At 44.0% G+C, this 22,476-nt stretch overlaps 1 protein-coding gene across 1 annotated transcript in view; it reads right to left on the bottom strand.

The window, feature by feature from the left end:
* Window positions 1-21,604, bottom strand: part of dachd (dachshund d) — a gene marked incomplete at its 5' end in the record, with an annotated part of 114,506 nt that extends 92,902 nt beyond the window's left edge. Inside the window, one exon of the mRNA XM_080839528.1 lies at window positions 21,069-21,604. Coding sequence (XP_080695654.1) covers window positions 21,069-21,604 — 536 coding nt within the window. The remainder of the gene's footprint in view (window positions 1-21,068) is intronic.
* Window positions 21,605-22,476: the final 872 nt, after the last annotated feature.

The raw sequence follows: 22,476 nt of genomic DNA on the forward strand, positions 1-22,476 counted from the left end.
TATTTTTAGATGCCAAAACAGACAAAACACTTAGGTCAGAATGCTGATGATTGGAGTTCCACCAGCAGCCATGGATAATTCTCTCTCTCTCTCTTTCTTTTTCCCTCCCTCTCTTTTTCTTGTCCTTCCTCCCTCCCTCACTCCACCTGACCCCTATTCTCTCTTTCTCTCTCTCTCTCCCTCTCTTTCACACACACACACACACACACACACACACACACACACACACACACACACACACACACACACACACACACACACACACACACATACAAACACACAAACAAGCACCAACTAAAGAGCTATTATGCAACTAACATCAAATGCCTTGGATGAGATTACAGTTTTACAGTTCATGCTTGTCACATGTATCTTTTTAAGCACAATAGCATAATGACACAAAATGTCAGGCAAACAACCTGCAGCTTTTCTTCTTAAAGACAAAAACTATATTCTACTTACCATTCTCTCATTGCTACGCTAACTATTTCACTAGAAAAAGTTGCTTCAATTGTGCTTCACTCTTAATAAGCCCTGATGGAAATGCTGTGATGTTCTTGGTTCAACGGGAAATCTAAATATGTCTCTGTTAATCCTATTTGTCCACTTTAGAAACATGCAGATAGCGATCTTTATTATCTTGGGGGGAGGAGGGTTCAACTGTGACTCAATCGCAAACGCTTTCAGCCTCGAAACGCTATCATCTTCAAAGGTGGGAGAGAGTGTCAATTTAAAATCAGAAATGTATCTGGTATCTCTTCGCTCCTTCAACCACAATACATCTCAACTGATTAACGCACATCAAAGCCTTCATCATTCATTCCTTAGAGCAATAAGGGTAGATTTTAATTGCAAAATGTTAAACCTCACAATTAAAGGCTTTGTGCTCCTTAAAGCTTGCCCAAACAGAAAATGTTGAGAACGGCATGCAGATGAGTTTGTATGCGGGGAGAGAGAGAGAGAGAGAGAGAGAGAGAGAGAGAGAGAGAGAGAGAGAGAGAGAGAGAGAGAAAGGGGGAGAGAGAGACTGAAAGAGAGTGAGCACTGCATTTATGAGACAGGAGAAAAATGACGGCATTAAGAGCACGCCTGAAAATTATAATACACTGGCATATCCATCTCAGAACGTTCTGATGTTACAACCATGAAATCTGCGTGCAGATTGAGCTTTCATGAGCTCACGTCTCACTCGTGTCTACAAAAAAAAGAAAGTAAGAAAGAGGAGGAAGAAGAAGCAAAGAAACACACTCTTAAGTTACAGCGTAAGCAGGTGGTGGTTGGCTTAAAAAAGAGCTATGATTGCCAGCCACTGAAAGAAGACTATAAGTAAGTATTAAAACATACCACAACAGACACAGAGGGAAGACAATACGTAAGTACTAAAACATGCCACTACAAACACTGGGACTATTGTGCAATTCGAGGTTCCTGATAAAACATAATTACAACAGTTCCTTGTTTCCCAGTGGGAGTTCTTTGATAGTTCTTTGCTTTGACAAACCAAAACATGTTCCTGCTACTATGTCACATGCATACATTACAAGCTATGAAAGCAGACAATCTGATTGATTTTGGTTTATTTGTATATATATTTTTTTCAAATGACATTTAGATCATTTGGTGGTCAAAGATCCATGAAGGGAAGAAAAAATCAGTCCATAACAACCACATCAACCCCTTCAGCCGAAAGACGTCTTATTTAAACACCGCACACAGAGGGGCCGACAAGTGCCCCGACCAAACACACACGTGGAGTGGTGTTAATTAAAGGGAACTGATTGACACGACATGCATCTAAGAGACCTATCACAGCCCAAATATTTTAGAGCTGGCTTGCCAAAGAGCAATTCCAGGGTCCCTCAGGGGGGATTAATGAAAAAGAAAAAGAAAGAAAGAAAGAAAGAAAGAACGAGGGGAGGAAAAAACACTTTCATGGCTAACTCATCAAAACACGGCCACGGAAGAAAGGAGGTCGACGGGGGGGCCACGTCCGTGTGAGGGGGAGGGGGCACCGTGGTGACCCCCCTCCTCACACACATACACACACATATACACATACACATACACATACACACACACAGACAAACACACACATACTCATATTCACACACACACACACACATACACACACACACACACACACACACACACACACACACACACACACACAAACCCACACACACACACACACACACACACACACACACACACACCACACACACACACACACACACACACACACTCTCACCCACATACTCCACTCCTCTATTTTCCCCTCTACCACTATGCAAACGGAGACGGGTGCTTTGGTTTCAAATCAATGGCTGCTGATTTGGAGTCCCTTATCAAGATGAGCACCCCCCCGTCCCCCCCACCTCTACCCTCCACTCTCCGTCCGCCCCCTAAGGTCTCCCCTTCATTACAACCGGGGTCCTGTCACAGAACGGACGTAATAATCAAGCCGTGTTGCGTTCTGCTCTGCTTGTGTAAGGCGCTGCAGTTGGGGAACTCCATTGGCATCATGTTCATGAGAGGACATTTAGCAGAATGTGTGTCGGAACCGTTTGCAAAATACTAAGAAAGAAGTGATGCAACATAAAGAATTTGGCAATATTAATGAGGCTTTCTGACAGAAATAATCAGATGTTTTGGGGAGATGATTTTAGCCAGAGAAACGTCTAATGAGTACTTACAACACTGAAAACCCCAGTTGGGGTTACTCTTTCCAGAGTTTGAGTAATTATGTAGTTAACTTATCACATAGTGACGAGAAATGTTCCGGGCCAATATCAAGGCCATGTTTAGACAAACACTGAGGTCTAAAATGCTATTTTGCAAGCAAACTGGGTGTAATGCTTTCATAACTTCCTGTACAGCGGAAAGAGTGTGGCAAGTCCTTTTAAAACAAACTGGCCAGTCAGAGAGCCATCACGCTATCCAGATTATCAAGGGCTGGTTCTTTAATTAGTTTTTTAATAGTTCTTGGAAAGATAATGTCAGAGAACTGACAATTCTGTCTGCGATGGCGGGTGGAAAGTTAAACAAAGACTTCGTCGGGGTCTGCCCTATTCGGACTTTGAAAATGAGTGGCCTCGATGACAGATGAATAAAGTTTACCCCCATGTATTTCAGCAACCAAATCTATACACACACCCAGCTGCCTGATGTATCACAAAAGAGACCACATTACAAGTAGAAAAAAATACAACATACAGTTAAATGCATTTTCAAAACAGGCTTTAAATGTGTGGCTGCATTCTTTTGTCGAGTAACACTCGGCTTTTGGCCTCAACATTTTTTTTCCACCTCATTTAATCTCTTGTCATTCCAGAGTGTATAAAGTCAAATAACATTCAAACAGAGCACCCTGAGGCCTAATTAAAAATGATCATTAACTCCCAGACTTAAACTCATAGCACTACTGATAACACTTTTAAAACAGTGTGGGCCACTGCGCCGCTACACCTTGCAAACAGAGTATCCTCCACCTGTGTTCGTCTCTTACTCTCTCTCTCTCTCTCTCTCTCTCTCTCTCCGCCACCCCAAACCCCGCCCTCCCTCCACCCCCCTCTGCACTGTTTAAACTTTTCCAACGAGCACCTATTTCCCCGGTGGGAAGCAGGTGGCGAGCGGAGATGTTTACGGAGAGAGCAGAGCTCGTTCTAACTGACAGCTGGTGGGGGAGAGACTGAAACAGCTGCGCTGAAGCACAAGTGGAAAAAAGAGAGAAAGAGAGAGCAGGAGAGAGAGAGAGAGAAAAAAAACGAGAAGGCAAACAGCTCAAATACCCTCAGGGTTGTCAAGTCCAATCCCCAAAACCCGCAACGCTTTTAACCACGCAAACAGAGGGAAAAACTGTTGCCGTCCAAAGGCATTACAGTCTCCATCCAAAGCTCCCCCGTATCGTCAGGTGATGGAAACAGCTGAATGCAAGATGTAGCACTTGTACTGTGAGGTACATGACTCACAAGTATAAGCGAATGAGAGGGAGAGAAAGAGAAGAGAGAATGGAGGGGTGAAGAAAAGATGCATATCTGCCTACTTAATAAGTGTTGAGGTATTTTTCACTGTTGCAGTTAGGCCCACCTCAGCGCGGAAACTGACAGAGAGAGCGCAGCCCATGTATTATTTAAGAAGCTTCAGATGGAAAGTGAGTGAAGGACACGGTCATTTTCCTTTTCATTTTCCGAGGAGCGCGCTGGAGAACTGCATCAAAATACATGAGATCAGCTATCAAGCTTTGTTTGGCCCTGCCAAGGTTACGGGAGACTCATTCCAAATTTCCTGAGGGGGATTGCGAGGGGGAAAACGATTCCATGCAGATAAATCACTCACACAGATCAAAAGACAAATCAGTGGCGGAGACAAAAGATGCTGACTAGCAGCAAAACAATAGAGAAAGACACGCGGATCACAAGAGACAGCCCCCCCCCTAAAAAAAAACATAGATCCCGCTGGAGAGGAGTTGCCTCTCTTTCTCCTTTGCTGCCGGAGAGACTGCAAGGCTGGGCTGGGTGATTGGACTAGCCTGGGGAGGAGTGGAACAGGTGACCATCCACAATGTCAATGATGAAGACAGTCAGCTCAAGACTGAGACTGTGGTTATTGGGAAGTCTCTTTCTCTCTCTCTCTCTCTCTCTCTCTCTCTCTCTCTCTAACTCTGTCTGTCTCTCTCTTCCTCCTTCCCTCTCAGTGATCTCCCTCTCTGCTTCTGTCTTCTCCATGGCCCCAGACTCACTCTAAATCCATCTCTTTCTCTCCCCGTCTCTCTCTCTCTCTCTCTCTCTCTCTCTCTGTACACATCATGGCATAAGTTGTTCTAATTCCTGCTCTGATGCACATGATAAATAAATACGTGAAACGTGCAACTCTTCATCTCAGTCTCATGAGGAAACGCTGAGAGGCCACGGCCATGGTCGACGTGGCGATGGCCTGCTGGGATAGCGAGCGTAAAACAGCGTAGTGTGGCATTGCCCCCCTACGATCATTAGGGTATAATCATACAGCCATCCGTAGATAACCTCTGGAATAAGTAACATATCACTTTTATGGTGCACATTCTCCAGCCATTAATGACTTGCAAAAGAAAGGGCCATATGACCGCAACCTTGAAACGTAAGGCCTTTTCGCGTTTAATTATTTTCCCTATTAAATTACGTTTAACAATGGATCGACGACACCACGCTGGCACATACTGTGCTTATGATAATAGCGTGCAAAGCCCACATCGTTCAAAAAGGGGTTAATTGGTGACAAGACACGCTTGAAAAAAAGAAAGCAATAGCACAGATACTGTGAGGTGGGTTGAGAGAGAGGAGAGAGATGCAAACCAGTTTATTCAAATATCGGGGTGATAACTGGTTGTGATTAGGAGAGTGGATTTCCCTAATAGATTTGGATAGGGGGGCCAGGGACACTTTTAGGTGTCCACTAGTGGATTTGCATCGATACCAATCAGCTCTCTGAGGCCTAAGCACTATTAAAAATAGACGACGCTCAACGTTTAAACAAGGCAGTTGCGAGTTCATATCTTTACATGTGTGTGTGTGTGTGTTTGTGTGTGTGTGTGTGAGAGAGATAGACAGAGAGAGAGTGGGTGAATGTGCATGTGTCTTTGAGGCAGAGGGGGGCTGTTCAAAACATTCTCATTGCCACAACAAAGACAGGAAATCCCGAGCAGATTTGTATGATTCCCCCTCTCTCTCTCTTTCTTTCTGTCTCTGTCTGTCTCCCCCTCCTCCTTTCTTCCTTGCCTTTACCTTTGGAAGGCATGATAGAGAGCAAACAGTGCCTGGAGCTGGCAGACACCTGCGATGTATTTTCTTTCCCCCTCGACATTAAAGTCCTTCACAGAAATCAGAATTTAATAAATCACCCCCCGAGTCTGACAGAGTTTATCTCTCGGGGTGGCTTTGACTCGGGGAGGAGCTCGCCGACAGACAGAGCAGGGGCCGCCGCGATAAGATGTGAAATTAAATACAGTTAGCAGTCTGAAACAAAAGGAGCGAATGTGTCATACTACAACACGGCTATCTAGCGTCCCCCCCCCCCCCCCCCCCCCCCCCGACCCCTATCTCTTTCTCTCTGTATATTTCTCTCTCTCACTCTCTCTCTTTCTGCTCCTTCTCTTCTCCTCCTCTTGTTCCCTTTCTTTAACAGAGAGAGAGGGAGAGAGAGTAGAGGGTGATTCATTTCACTCTCTCAGACATTTAACCTCATTTGCATCCTCACTGTCAACATATCGCCGCACGCAGATATGTTCAAGAGCTTTCATTAAGGCCCCGAAGTTGACATGCCTTTTTATTGAGGCGACGCTATTATAAATCACCGTCGTCGCGTGGCGCCCTCGCATCTCCATCAAAGATCTTCCGCTATCGTGTTATGTTTCCTTTTATGCCACATGACAGGTCGGACACCGAGTCATCACTTAAGGTAAGGAGGAGAGAGAGGGGGGGGGGGGGAGAGGGAGAGAGAAAAGAGAGTTATGCGTGCGATGGCGGTTTATCGCCGGAGCTCTTAAGAATGCACCCGTGTTCGCTGCCACATTTGTCTGCATATTTACCTTGACACGCTACACTACGCGCAGTCCTGCGAGGCCCGTCTCAGCCGCGGAGGAAGACGGAGGGAGTGAGAGAGAGAGAGAGAGAGAGAGAGAGAGAGAGACAGGCCCAGAGCAATCAAGGAGAAAACAAGCCTTCCTTCCCCTCCCTCCTTCCCAGCTCGTCCCTGCGTAAACTTTGTTTACTGTTTGGTAAATTGAAGCTGTGCTGGTCTGTCGCTAGCAGGCCTCCACTGAGGTCTCCACGTCTAGAGCTTCGGGCGTAAGATAATCAGGAAGACGGTGGCTTGTGTTTGTATGTATCAGTGTGCCTGCATGTGTTTGTGTGTGCACACACGTCTGTTCCAGTGTTTGTATGTGTGCGCGTGTGTACTTGTAAGTGTGTGTGTGTATGTTTTTGTGTGTGTGTATGTGTTTGCGTGTGTAAGTGTAAGTGTAATGTGTTGTAAGTGTGCCTGCATGTGTGTGTGTGTACGTCAGTTCCAGTGTGTGTATTTGTGTGTTTGAGTGTGTGTGTGTGTGTGTGTGTGTGTGTGTGTGTGTGTGTGTGTGTTTAGCATACGGTTTAAAGAGGTCTCTGCCTCTTGTCCTGTGTTTTATTAATAACCCCTCTGAAGCCTTGGTGGGAACGTGATGACCCCGGGGCCGTGCCTAATCTTTTCAGTCCCCCCACCCCACACACACACACACACACACACACACACATCCACGTCCATCCGTCCGTCTCTCCATCTCTTTGTCCGTCTGTCTGCAGTGGTCACCCCAGCAGCAAGCCAGACGAGGCTCCCGCGCCACTCCGCTATCTGTTTCTCCAACTGATGCCTTCCTGCTGTGACAACACTGCTGGACGCCTGTCAGCGAGAGGGAGCTGAGGGCTTGGCTTTTTTTCATGAACCCCGCACACACACAACCGGCCTACACACACATCACCACCCCCCTATGCTATCTCTCTCCAGCCTGGGCCTCCACTCTCCCCCACCCCACCCCACCTGCCCTTCCAGCCGACAGCCCAGCGACAGCCCCCAGGCCCCCGGTGAAAGGAGCTGTCAGGCCCTCGCGGCTCCCTGACATTCCTGCCGGCTTGACCCCGTGACCCCCAACACACACAAAAACTCATACCTTTAAATTATCCAGCTTAGATTTCGGCCCATTCGCCAGTACGAGACATGATCACAAAAGCACGCTGTAAGTATGAGTGTGTGCATGCGGGTGTGTGGGTGGCCGTTATGTGACTGTGCGCACGTGTGTGTGTGTTTGTGTGTGTGTGTTTGTGTTTGTTTGTGCGTGTGTCTGTGTGTACAGTATGTGTATGCACTGTGCATTTGTGATTGAGTGTGTGACTGAGTGAGTGTGGCCAGTGCATCATAAGTTTAGAGGCTCTTTTGTGTCACTTGAAATAACGTTCCACTCTCTGGCATGTGCCTGCGAGAATAGCAAGTGACACAGCTGCAGAAGAGGTTCCCTGATCAAGGACACATTATATAACCCGCCTGACATCTAAGAGACGCTTTCACCAGCCCCCGACTGGAAAACAATACTCCGGCCACCCTAATGATAAAACAAGACGACAGACATAAAAACATTGGTATTGTTTTCCTTTTAGGGGCTGTCATTTCCTTCAATTAAAACCTCGACCTGACTGATAGCCGAGCGCAGCCATGTTTGATCCACGTAATCAGATCTCCCAACCGGCTATTGTCTCACATTCTTTTTCTGTGACATTTCAAAGGTCAAGAGTTGGGAGGAAATTTGATAACTGCAAAACCCCCTTTTTTCACTCCATTTTTACAACCTTTAATTCACAGTTTTCCGCTTCCAGGAGATATGTCGGCTGTGGTAATCCCATGCTGAAGGTGAGTCTCTGGGAGACTTTCAGTAGTGTCACACCTAGATAATGGATGTAGCTGGCCGCGCTAAGACAAAGGTCACCATATTGAAGAGTGAGAAAGAGCCAAGGGAGAGAGAGAGAGAGAGAGAGAGAAAAAGAGAGAGAGAGAGAGAGAGAGAGAGAGAGAGAGAGCAAGAGATGGAGAAAGAGTGCCCAAAAACTTCTGACTGGTTCAGAGACAAATAATTCCAGCGGGGTGAAGACACAGGGCAGTATTATGATTACTGAGCCGCCAGCACAAGGTCAGCGCAGTGAAGAGGCTAGAGCAGTGAGTCCTCTGTCATTGGCCCCAGACCAGACATGGGAACAAGACAGCCAATTATGCGCCGGTGCAATTAAAATCATTTAAATTCCACGCATACCTCATCAGGTTGAGGAGAGTTGAACAATTTGCTCAGTAGGAAAAAGATGACATCTTTAATCTATTCACTGTTTACAGCAAGCATAAAGAAAGGATTTGCAGTATAAATTATGGGTTATAGATAACAAGAGAATAGGCAGAAGCAGTCACATCACACACATTCTTGGAGAAGAGGATTTTCCTTTTTTTTCCTCCAATTTCTCGATTTTCATTTTTTTTCCCTTTCTTTTCTCAAAGCATGACACAAGCACTGATATGGAATCCTTGTGGGACATTAAGCCCCTTACATGTGCGCCAAGCATGGAATACAGCCCCTTCCTGTTAGAAATGGCTCTCCTTCACACACATCTTACTCTTTCTAATAGTACTACTCAGATATCTACATCTATCTGACTCAACCACCCACCTTGTCGTTGAGTAAAATAAAATAAAATCCCATTCTTTTATATCTTGTGTGTCGTTTAATCATCCCTATTCTGCTGGGCTGCACAGAACAATTTTGCAGGATATTAACTTCAGCTAAAGCTCTGCTTGTATCATTTGTGGTTCCTCTCAAGCAGCAATCCCTGGAGTCAGAGCGCCTGTCTCCCTGCAGTAATGAGCTTCACTAAGCAGAATAGAACAGTTAAATAGGAAGGTAAGATCAAAACTGTCTGAATCAGGATATATGAGGCGCCATTAAAGAGTTCCCAGAGATCGCCCCGGCGAAAAGTGGCCTGCCCACACAGTGTGTGTGTGTGAGTGTGTGTGTGTGTGTGTCAAAGGGAAGAAATAACGTGTAACCAGAAACTCTCTTCGTTTGTATTTGTGAATGGTGATGTTTCTTTTCTTTTTTTTTCTTCCATTCCAAGAAAAATTCACTGTTGGATGTGCTTGACAGGAGCTGTGATATGTGAAGACCTCCTGTGTAATTTACAATAAGGACAATCTGAATAGTGCATATACGATCAAACTACATTTCCAGAGAGTACAAACGTGCTGTATCTATTGGGAGGGTTCCTTTATTTCTAAGGACGGGGTCAGAACAATACAAAAGGGAGAAAAGAGAGAAAGAGAAAAGGAGAGAGAAAGAGAAAGGGAGAGAAAGAACTGTCCCATGAAAACCATTTTTGTTCCATTACAAAGAACTAGGTCATCCTCTCATAATTGTCAATCATGCAATAAATCTCCCTGTGCCACAAATGAATACTGCATTGGGAATGAAACAAAGCTTATTGCCATGCGATGTCAGCTTGACTTAATTCAGCCTCCTTTTCAGAAAAGCCAATTCACATGCAGGCTTTAAGGGAGTCGCACTCTGATCCCAGGGGAGAATGCATGGAGACAGACCATTTTACGCCGGCTAGCTTTTATTAGTATGGCCAGGGTGAGGCTGATGGCGAGCATGCCTCCTGTTATTATGCCGTTGTTTTCTTTTATGTTTTCCCGCATAAAGGTGAAATGGGCAAGGGAATACACATTCCCTCATACATAGTGCCTGTGTGTGTGTGTCTGTGTGTGTGTGTGTGGGGGGGGGGGGGGGGGTGTGTGGGGGTGTGTGTGTGGGTGTGTGTGTATGAGTGCGTGTGTGTGTGTGTCTGTGTGTGTGTCTGTGTGTGTGTGTGTGTGTGTGTGCGTGTGTTGCTTTTGTGATCGTTATTGTATCTTCCTTTATGAAAACCCTTTCTACCTGTCTGCACTGCCCTTACCCTCAGCTCAATACTCCATTTAAAAATAAAGTGAAACATATGAATACCTTTACAGCACGGCTTTAAATGCGTTTCTGAGATAAAATCCATAGGAAACATACGAAAAAAAATAAAAACAGGCTGACTCCAGTGGCTGTAGCTCTCAATCTAGTGTCAATACCCAATGTATTTCACTGCAATGTATTTCACTGGCAAAGCATATGATCACATAATAGGGGTGAGCATTTCACCTTTATAAGATGATCCGATACGTACGTACATGGGCTCCGATACAATTCAGGGACGATACATGTTAATACAGCATGATTCTGTGCAATGTGATGCATTGAAATATGATTTGTATTTATTTATTGATATTTATATACATATGTCATAATAGACCAAGGAATCCCAAGTTACTTTATGGCACAGGAAAAAAATTGATGTAAAAAAAATACCCATCATTTCAGAATCACATTGGGTTTATTACTTTCCCAACAAACACAGTTGGCAAAAAAAACTTAAGATGAACATGAATTTGATATCATCAAAACAGTCGTAGTCCATTAGTGTATTGCAATTCATGAACATTGCAAAGCTCCTAACACTAAAAATAAAAATAAAAGATATCTAATGATCTAGAGCCAATCAATACAGTAAATCGTCATGCGTAGCTGTAACTCTGTGCTCACTACGCCTGAATAAATTGTGAAGGGTTCACAGAGTGACAGGAGAGTGACAGGATGAGAGGATGATGATCTGCTTTGTGAGGGGCTTGTCTGGGAGGGTGTATATTGTAGCCAAGGCTATACTATCTGTTGCAGCCTAACAAGCTAATGTTAGCTGCTGTCTATAACATTGGGCCACCTGTTGTGTTAGCAACATGCATCAGTTTTGACAAGTTGGGATCAGAATAATCAATCAAACAGTGGCATCTGTTTTTTGCAATGCTCACATAACCTAAACATTGTTGCATCTTCTACTGGATATAGTGTAGTGTGTTTTTTCCTCTCGATTTTGCTACCAATTAAGTGTGGATGGGTTTATTCTGACCAGTATATATATCAGTGACATAATGCTAATGTTTCTCTTGTAAAAGCTCAACGCGAGATGCTGTGCAGATTTATTAGTGAATGATAGGTGGTCATTATTATTTTGAAAGTAACATGACTTATAACATAAGATCAGTGAGTCTTCTGCAGCAGCTTAGTTTATACAAAGTAGAATTAGCAGCAAAGCTTCAGTCAACCGACTCGTAACCTTAGAATTGGGCCATCTACCGGTTCATGGTATGTTTAGGTTGATCCAGGGGTATCAGCCTGCCGAGGTAATCGCATCTTTAACGATAAACCGATTTCTGATTCATATTGCTAATCGTTACACCCCTATCACATAACATATGTGTACCATATGTGAAACACACGTTATGAGACCCAGTTGATAGAGTCAAAAACATTTTTTTATCTCTTCAGCAAAAAAAACCCACAACAATCCACTTCAGTGTCTACAGTGGTGTTCAGTAGCTTCTCCTGTCATCCTGTCTGTATGCTGAGCACACATTCATGTTTGTCTCTCTCCCTCTCTGTCTCTCTTTCTATCTCCTTCTCTCTGCCTCTCTGTCGCTCTTCTCTGAGCTCACCCTTTACCTTCCCCTGCCAGGTGTCATGGCTTTACGAGTATCTGATTGGACAGAAGGAGAGCGCAGTGGTACGCTTCCAGCAGACGAGTTTGGTGTCATGTCTCTGTGGAGCCCACTGACAGTCCCTCACCGGAGAATAATAATAGCCGAGCACCACAGCTCAGCCCTGATCTGCTCTGCTCAGTACGCTCTGGCAGGGGAGAGGGAGAGAGAGGGATACAGAAAGAGAGAGAGAGAGAGAGAGAGAGAGGAGAGGAGAGGCTTCAACAGGAGTGAGTGAGCAAGATGGGGAGAAAAGGAGCGAGAGGAAGAGAGATATAGAGGGAGACCGACACCTTACTAGGGAGAGAGAGAGAGAGGCCTCACCAGAAAGAGACAGAGAGAAACTGACATTTGAGTCTGGAGAAGAGGAAAAAAAGAAAAGCTGGAACTGGAATCACATGAAGACCGCCAGACACTATGATACAGTAACCGTAACAATACTTCTTTTCCCTCTCTCTCTCTCTCTCACTGGAGAAAACCAGTAACATGAGAGGCCTTAGCAATGTGAGAGCCCTGGATCACCACTAAAGGGAAACACCTACACCTGACAATACACAAAGTCAGAACACTCCACTGACACACCATTCACCATTTCACCTCGCTATTGTAGACAAATAATGATCCCAGGGTGATTACAAAGTTGATTGTGAGAAGATGTACAATAGGTTACGAGGCCAACGGATGTCTTTCTTTCTCTTGTTGTGGAAAAAGGTTTGCTATATTGTGGGAATGTCTGTGTGTGTGTTGCATGTTTTTCAATGCAAGGGTATTCATAACGGGGCATCAAGACAGGTGCGATTCTGGCCTTCCGTTGGCATTCTTCAGAAAGGCCTCGCCACAGTTGGGAGGCTTTGAAGTCGCATATCTGTGGGCAGTCAATGCTGCCATGACATTTAATCACTCGACTGAGTAATGATCATTTTCAGAGCTGTGTGTGTAACTCGTGATTAACTCCCATTGTGTTTTAGATTCACGTTTCGGAATGTGCAGACAATAGCGCTAGCTAAAGCTAATGACTAACTGAAGTTGTCAGTTTACCCTTGAACAATTAAACGCTGAGCTTATCAATGCTACAGCACCTGTGTTGACATGCCCCCTCACTGACATTGTTTCAACTGCTGGGATGGATTTTTCTTTTTTAAATCGACATTAGCGTAAGCGGCGCTATGTATTTAGCATTTTTATCTAATAGACTGTCCATATCAGTATTTCACCTTGAAAAGGCCATTTACTCGCCAGACCAAACACATAAATAATTCTGCAAGACGCCAAGCTAATGTAACTTGCAAAAGACTCAGTGAGGCTGCACACCACCATCTCCAAGTATTTAAGTATTTTTTTTTTTAAGTAATTCCATTTAAAAGAAATTACCCTAATCGACTGCTTTTGTGGTCGGGGAGAATTTCATTTCTACTAGACGAGAGGCATTTGGACTCTCCACGCTCCCTGTCAGAAGATTCTCCGAGCACAGGCGCTTTGAACAGCGATAGGATTTCTTGCTTCTCGAGTGTCATTAGCTCTGGGGCATTTCTTATGCCAGGTAAAGATTAGATAGCGATCGGTACTTTATGAGGGACTTTGGGAGGCGATGGGAGCCCTCTGCGCCTTTTGTATTGAGCTGCGTCTCGTCAGGAGAGCACGGCAGAGAGAGGGATAAAAAATATCTAATTTCCTCTGTTTTCACTTCTGAGCTTTATAGGGACCCAGCTGAGACGCGCTGGTTGCCTTACTCCGTGTTTGACTCATTTTAAGCAAGAAGTGGCGCACAAACACCGACTCAAGTTAATTTGCATGAATGAACAGGATGAAGGATTTAAATATAACCGTTGCTTAACAGCAAAAGAGGCTCACTTACAGTGACAAACTTTGCTTTCGCAAACACAGATTAAACTCCATCCTGTACAAATATAAAGACATTCCCTCTTTCAGCGCTAACATCCATTAAGACAACACAACCTCCTAGACTTCCAGACTTGCGTCTCGACACAGCTGTCATGACGACAGCTGAACAAGATGAGCAGAACTCCCCTCCTCTTTCCAGCATCCAGTAGAAACCAAAAGATGAATTTGACAGAGTACAGTATTTATTTGAACACCCAGAAGCGCAGAGGCAGTGTGCTGGCCTTTTGTTTTGCCCCTCGCCACCCTCTCTCCCCCCCCTCTCCCCTTCCCTCCCCTCCCCACGCCTTGCCTTTAATGGAAGTGGTGGAAGTGGGCGGGCTGGAACAAAGTGGAGCTTGTCCTGACCTAAATGAAAAAGCGCCTCCAGATCTCAATGGTCACCTGTCCTCCTAAGAAGGCCAGCCAAAATCTGCTGACGCCTATGCTATGTGACTAAACTGGCCCGATTCTAATTCATCTCCCTGATTCTTTTTTTTTCTCGTGGCCGAGAGGCTCTCATCAACACCTAGAGCCGAGGACTGAGGGGGTCTGAAGAGCTATAAATACAGCAGCTTCATTAAAAAGTATTGCAGGAGGCCTTCCACAGAAGCAGAGAAAGCAACGTCTTTCTCCATGTCGACTTCTGCTATTATTTTGCCCTTGCAGTGTGCTTGAGGAGCCTTGAATGAAGTATAAAGTTCAAACAACATCAATAATGTTGGAATAACATGAGTGTGTTTATACAGAGGAAGATTCATCTGTGATAGCCTCCATGAAAATTAAAAGCGAGCGAGTCCTGGAATCCCAGCAGAGATTGCCTTCCCTGATGGATTCCTTTTCCTGTCAGCTGAAGACGTGAAACGAAGCCGGGGAAAATTAACTCCTGATACGGCCACGCTGAATTAGACACTGAAAAAAAAACACACACACGTTCTCTCTCTCTTTCTCTCTCTCTCTCTCTCACACACACACACAAGCACACACACACACTTTTTAAGGATTCAAGCCTTGTCATTTTCAATTTTCTGCTCCTTGGACATGCTTGTATTCAGATTCCAGAACATCTATTCGGCATATCAATCCTAATTAGACAATCTGGGTCCACGAAGGATGGGAGAGGACTTATTTGCATAATTTAATCATAAATACTGAGTGATACATATTTCCAACTGCATTTGTACAATTATCTTTTCATCCTTGGGGCAAAAGTATTAATATGATTAGGCAATAATTCTTTAAAAAAGAGGGGGAAATAGGAGAGAAACGCACAAGCACTCCTTTTTAAACTCCAGCTTAGGGCTATATGAAAAATTAATTAATTTCTGAGGAAAATCAATTTCTCTACGTGACCATATTAGACAGAGGCTGGCCATGGCCTCGGTATCTTAGTCCAATCAGGAAATCTCATCTGCTCTCTTCCAACTTCTGTCACTAACATTTAACATCCTTGTACAAGCACCAGTGATCACCACCGCGGCTCCTAACAGTGCTGTAATGTGAGGGGGGGTGGGGTGGGGGGGGTGTGGGGGCTGGTTGTCTACAGACGAGCTGGAGCTCAAGAGTCCGACTCAGAAATGGGAGCGAGCCCAAATGGCTCATCAGGTTTCAGGTGCCAACACATTCTACACCATTACAGCACCCTCATCTAGTTTAATCTGACAGATAGTTCTGAGATGGATTCGTTTTTTGGTGCAATTTACTAGTTTGGTTAAGAAAAAAACATTTTGTGAAAATGATTATGGATTATATCATTATCAGAGAATTACTACAAAATATCTTTAGTGACACTTTCCAAACATGTTGCCCAACGTGTATGAGGCGACTGGTAAGCAAACATGCATCAGTGCAGAGTTCAGGCAGTTGTTTTCCACATACAGAGACTCTATCAGGTGTAGTTCCTAGGCTTCCAGCATTCTCTAAGTGTATGCAAATGAGACAAACGCTTTAACAGCTTCTTTTCCACAACATGCAAATTAAGAATGCAAACCACTGTTCCACACAAATAGCCGTAAAATCCGGCAAAGACATTAACCAACCATCAAACACTGCTGGCCCCAGACACAAATGGAGAAAATCAACGAGTTTTGATATCATTTGGTAAAAAATATTACCTACTCCCACAGTTGTTCCCTTATCAGCGTGCAGCATCACCACAGATTTGAAACCCATGTTAAGGTGTGACAGCACGAGCGCCAAGCGTTGCTTGAAGTGGACCATCTAGTAATCTAGAGCTCGGAAGCCATGCTGCCTGTATCACACTGATCCTCTGTGTTCACACATTTGGTCTGCTGACATATGCTCAAAGCACAGCTAATTTGGGCACAGGTGGTTAATCCAATCTCAAAGTACCCCCTGGACATCTAATGACAAACTGCAGAAAGAAAAACATATTTATAATGTTTGTTTTCGGGCTGTCTTTGCCTGGCTATAAAACTAAAAAAAGTATGAAATGCATGAAATCCAAAGAAAAACTTCAGTTTGCCTTGAATGTTTAACAGTTTAATTTTTTTAGAAAGTGTTTAGGTAGATCTATGATTTTAACGATGCCTTTAAAATGCCCATCACCCCCCCACCACCCCACCCCCCGGTTCAATCAACACACAGACACAGACACCCCACCCTGTGTCCTTTTATCCTAATCAGGCATCTGTCACTCTGCTTTTTGAAGTTATTATCACCCTGGCTCCCTCTTGGATGTGGTTGCCGGGTGACGGGTATCTTAGCACCCACTCTGGCTGGGAATGATTTGAATGCGATCCAGAGATTTCCCCGGAGCACCTGTAAACACATCCATGCCTTGTAGAAAACAAATATATCACCAGAGCACCGCAAAGAAGAAGAAGGAGGAGGAGGAGGAGGAGGAGGGGGAGGAGGGGGAACAAAGGCGATAAAATCTGGCTCACTTAACAGACCCCTACTGAGTGCTAAACAAAATAATTACCATAGTTTGCAAATAAATGCAATTTTTACACCAACACCACAAACAAATACGGCACTGGCTGTGCTCTGGTGTGACAGTGCACTCCCTATGTGGTTACAAATATGCAAAAATTGAATAAAATGAAACATCTGTAGGAATGACATGCATCATATATTAGGGAAAAGTTAAAAACAACACCAATCAAACCTCCTCCTTCTTTAAAATTGTATGTTGCCACAAGCTTCCCCAGTTCCCACCTTTATCCATATGTAGTCTGTTGGATACACAGCAAACCTTCAGAGGGCCACACTGATTGTCAATTAGCTAGTGCGTTTCTGACAGAGCTCCCTGCAACTAGCCCGGAAGCTACAGAGTGCCTGAGCAAGCCTCTACAGAGAGGCGGCTGCACCATCACTGCACCGCCCTGGTGTTTTAATAACCTCTCCACAGAGTTCAAGTGTCACCAGACAGTGAACAACACCCCATCTCTCTCTCCACCTCAACACACACACACACACACACACACACACACACACACACACACACACCCTTCCTCCTCCTCCTCCTCCTCCTCCTCCTCCTCCGCCTCCGTCTTCTCTGTCCCATATGGAGAAAATGAAAAGGAAAACAAGTGGCTGAAGCATTGCTTCTCCTGGGCCAGTGTCATAACTCCTATGAAAGCAAAAGAGATTACTGCCTCAGTATCTGTTGGGGAGCAGAAGGTGCACATTAATCTGAACTGAGAGTCCCTCTGTGAAAGCCAAGGAGAATCATGCTCTTCTGCAGAGAGAGGGAGAGGGAGTAAAAAGAGAGAGAAGAGAGGGGAGAGGGAGAGAGAGAGAGACAGACTGCTATCTGAAGTATGTGTATGCAGATTATCTTGCTGGGAGGGAAGGAGGGGGGCAGTGGATATGGGCGTGACCTACTGTCATTCAAAAAATAAATCTATTTATAATATGTATATTTTCACACCTTCACTCTCTGTATAACAAGCAACGGACAAAGCATAAGGCAACTCACAGAAAAAGGCAGGGGTGATATACGAGCAGGGTACTTTTATATTCAGATAAACAACGATCAGTAAGGCAAGGTATAAAACATGGACTGGAAATAGACTTCTCCTTTCAAAGAAGTGCCAGCGCGTCAACGTAAATACAGGAGATAAAGAAAGCGAAGCAGTCACGGACCTGACACGTATGTACCTATCTCTCCTGTTCCGCTTCCACCTAGATGGTCATAATATATATATATATATATATAAATATATATAGATAGATATATATCCACCACGGCAATGAAAGAATTATGACTCAGCCCCACTGACCTTCCCTCTCACTACATGAAAACAGAAATAGACATGCTAGATCCAGCGGGTAGTAAAAAAAAAACACGTTGCCTTGCTTGATGGAGTAATATCTCTTGGCTACCTTTTGTCCGTCCAAATGATGTAATCCTCCAAATGGGTGTCAGACATGGCGGAGGTGATTGATTTCGAGCCCCCACCCCAACAACGGCACTACCAGGTGCTCTCAGGGCCAATTACAGGCCTCTCCACGCGGGCAGTAATAGCCCAGCACTTTAGCGTCATTAAGGAAATGTGTGGCACTGCATTATCCCTTAACCCCATCGCTGACCACTAGCGTTCAGCAGCCCGAGGGTTCAACCCACACACTCCATCACCTGAGGGGGTCTCCCCATCTCCCCCCCCCCCTCCACGCACATACACACAGACACACACACACACACACACGCCACGTCCTCCTCCCCTGGCGACCGTTCGAACAAACAAGCAAAAAACTGTGGCGCTCGGGTCCAACGCCTCCTTAACCCCTGTCTCTGATGTGCTCCACGGTGAGCGCTCTGAAGTTTCACCGTACCGCCACCATCAATATAGTCCGCTGAGCGTGCGGTCCACGAGCACTGGTGTGCAGGTGGAAGACACAACAGAAGCCCAGAGGGGCCAGAGAGAGCCAAACACTCCTAACACCACTGAAGAGAATGTCATGGTCGCATGGAAAAACGTTACTGCTGCTTTTAATAATTTTGACCAAAGCATATCAAAATTCAGCATGATCTAAATATCTAAAAGTCTAAGAATGCGAAATTGTATCTTTCTATAAAGTCATGAGTAATATTTAGTTTGTCTTTGAAATATTGCTATATTACGTCCAGAATTACAAAATCAATTGCTCACATAATGCATAAAACTACAGTATATATAAAAACTAAACAGAAACACAGTTGCATTAAATTCTAAACTGAAGAATAATTGCTATAAAAGGCAAACCATGAACTCATTAAACTACACAAAAAATACACAAACCATGCCCAAAGTTATTAAGTACACAACTGTGTGTGCATGTGTGAGTGTGTGTGTGTGTGTGAGAGAGAGAGAGCGAGAGAGAGAGATGTATATGCATAGTGAGAGAAGAGAGTGTGTGTATGTACTATGTCTGAGAGTATGATCATGTACTGCATGGACATCTATGTGTGTGTCTGTGGTGGATGCAACTCCACTCGCGAAATGTATGCATGGATGCCAGGCTGTGTGTGTGTGTGTGTGTGCTTGTGTGTGTGTGTGTGCATGCTGTATTCAATTGGGCATTCAAAAAGGCAAACTTTTAAAACAGTATTTCCAATGCAAGAACACCTGAGAGAATCCAACTGAATTCAGACATGAATGATTGTGAACCCACATTCTCCCTACACTTTCAAACACATGGCCTACTTCGCTTTGCATCTTTCAATCGTATGCATCCCCTTGTCTTTGAAAAATCAAAATATAGCCTTCACCTGAATCATTATATGAATCACTGTATTAAAAGCACACTTGACCAAATTTAGCATATTCAATTTCAATCAAAGGAATAAATAAATAGCCTCTTGAAATATTCTATTCATTGCATAACCCTTCACATGAATAACTTTTTTGTCTCTTTAATTAAGGATATGATATTCTGAATCTCTTCAAGAGCATTTTGTGAATAAATGTATTTAATATCAATGATACTTCTACTAACATTCTTTAATGAGGAAAGACATGGGACATTTTCAGTGTCTTCATCACACTGTTATGCAACCTACTCTTCATAAAAAAAAGTAAAAAGTCAATTCATATTTTGGCAAATAAAAAATAGTAGTATCTTATACTTCTGGGTACTGTCATTCTAGTAAGAAATAAAGTATTGTACATCTCATTGTACACGAACAGTAATTAAACATTTCTGTTGACATTTGTTGCTTTACCACAACAAGTGCCCCTTATTAATCCACAAAAGCTTGAAGGTTGTCTTGCTTGTGGCATGCGTTTAGACAGGCTAACAGTTTTCTTTTGAGGTCTAAGTACATTAGACTAATTATGTTCTACTGCTAATTTTAAAAGCAAGGCGAACTAATGAGATTGTGAAATATCTCGTCTTCTGTAAGAGTAGTGGTAAACTACAACATGCGGGGGAGAACAAATGACTGCAGAGTAAGCATTTCTATAAACGCTGCTGTTGCTAGTAGGCCTGATGTCTAATGCACCTAACAGGCCAATGATGACAGCTCTTCAATTCCGATGTGTGTAATATAAATAAAACGGCAGCCTGACCTCGAAATCAAGATAAAAGTGATTTAGTTTATTTAAGTTTCAATACCCATTTTGACAAAGTGTATCGTATGTTCTCTTTTATATCTTAGTACAAATGTGTAAATGAGATTATGTAGAAATTCAATAAAAGTATTTGATCCCGATGCTTTAAATTTAATCTAAATAGATTTTATGAGTCAAACGTGTGGCGTCTCAGCCTCCGAAACTCCTGAAATGACTCTAACCAACTTTTGTACAGTCCGCACCAACCTATCACACACACAAGGCGATGCCAACTTTGCATTTATCATAAATTGGCCTTAATATCATAGAATGTCACCTACTATTATAATAACCGTCATTTCCCTGTGCGCTGCAGGTTCCCATACCCAACATCAAATATTGTCTACTTAAGAATTGAATGGCTAAAAATTAAAGGACTGTCTTTTCTCAACCTGCTAGCCTTGACTCGGTTATGGATCTCAAAAAAAACGCACGCACACACAACGGAATAACTAACTGTAGTTATCTCACACTCACCTCGCATTTGTGCAGTCATTGTAAAGAGTCTCGAAGTCCTTTCTGGAGATGAGTTTGCACCGGTTCACGCCGGGCTGGATGGCCCCGAGTCCCCTCAAAATGCGGACCTGCTCAACATTGCACACTACCGGCGTGATCTCCAGTCTCTTCAGCTTGGTGTAGACCGTGTGCAGTCCTCCTACCAGGTGCTTCAGAAACAGGTCGAACGCCTGGGGAAGGCAGATGAGCTCGCTGCCGTCCACAGTGAACGAAGCTACCTTAGCGCCTCTGAGTTCAACCATTTTACACTCATTATTCTGTGGAGTGTTTTCAACAGGCGACGGAGTCGAGTACACGGGTTTACTGGGAAGCGTGGCGTTCGGGATGCCGGGACTGCCGGTGGTTATCAGCTCCGATCGGAACAGGCTCTGTGCAGTTGGGGCCATGGATGGAGACGGTGAAGAAGTTGCCGAAGGCGAAGAGGTTGGAGCTGAAGTTGCGATCGGAGACGGCTGAACCAGCGGGTTCGGTGGGATCAAAGCAGCCGGTACGGCCATGGTCAACATTAGAGAGTAAGTTCAAAGTATAAAAACCCAGTGTGCAAAAAAGTGAAAGGTGGCCGTTATATCTCAATGAAAAATCCAAAAGGAAGCGTGTTCCGCCAGTAAGTTTACAGATGAAAAGGATCAGAAAAGGCCGTGGTGGATGAGACTTCGGCTCTGCGCGGTGGGACAATCATCAAAGATTGAGAGAGAATGACAGGAAGAAAATGAGCTGAAAAGTGCAGCTCGGTCTGTGGATGAGTTGTTGTTGTCACAAGGTACAAAGAGGGAGGAGCCAAAGGACACTGTCAGCCTTTGAAGCATAGACAGCGCACAATAATACCGTGTTACATTCAAGTGTACTGTGCGCAGCAAAATTGCTTTTCGCTTCGCTTTCAATGTCTAATTACTAATCGACATCTCTTAGAATTGAGACTTTTTATAACGGAAAATAGGCTACAATATGTAAGCCCAACTTAACGTCTGAACAGATAATGCGTTATCTTCGCTAAAGTTCAATATCCATATTATCCATGACAACCCTTTTAAAATAAACATCCAGGTAATGTAGCCTCATTTTATCATTTTCAAACAGATTTATAATGTCAGTATTTTGAAACTACTTGTAGAAATGAGGATGATTATTATCCACGTAGCCTAATAACTTTAGATAGGCTACAAATAATCATGACAGGTTTCCACTGGCGAGGTAATGATTAACCCGATTTAGTCTCTGATCCTATTTAATGCAATATGATCCGGAGAGGAGCAACACAGTTACAAGACTGAGTCATGATGAGAGAAAATACTTATTTGGTCACTGTGTTTACAATGTGTTTATACACCATAGAAATGTTTCACCTTCCTCTCGCATTACCTCACACGTT

This window comes from Sprattus sprattus (genome assembly GCF_963457725.1).
Source record: "Sprattus sprattus genome assembly, chromosome: 5".
Taxonomy (NCBI): domain Eukaryota; kingdom Metazoa; phylum Chordata; class Actinopteri; order Clupeiformes; family Clupeidae; genus Sprattus; species Sprattus sprattus.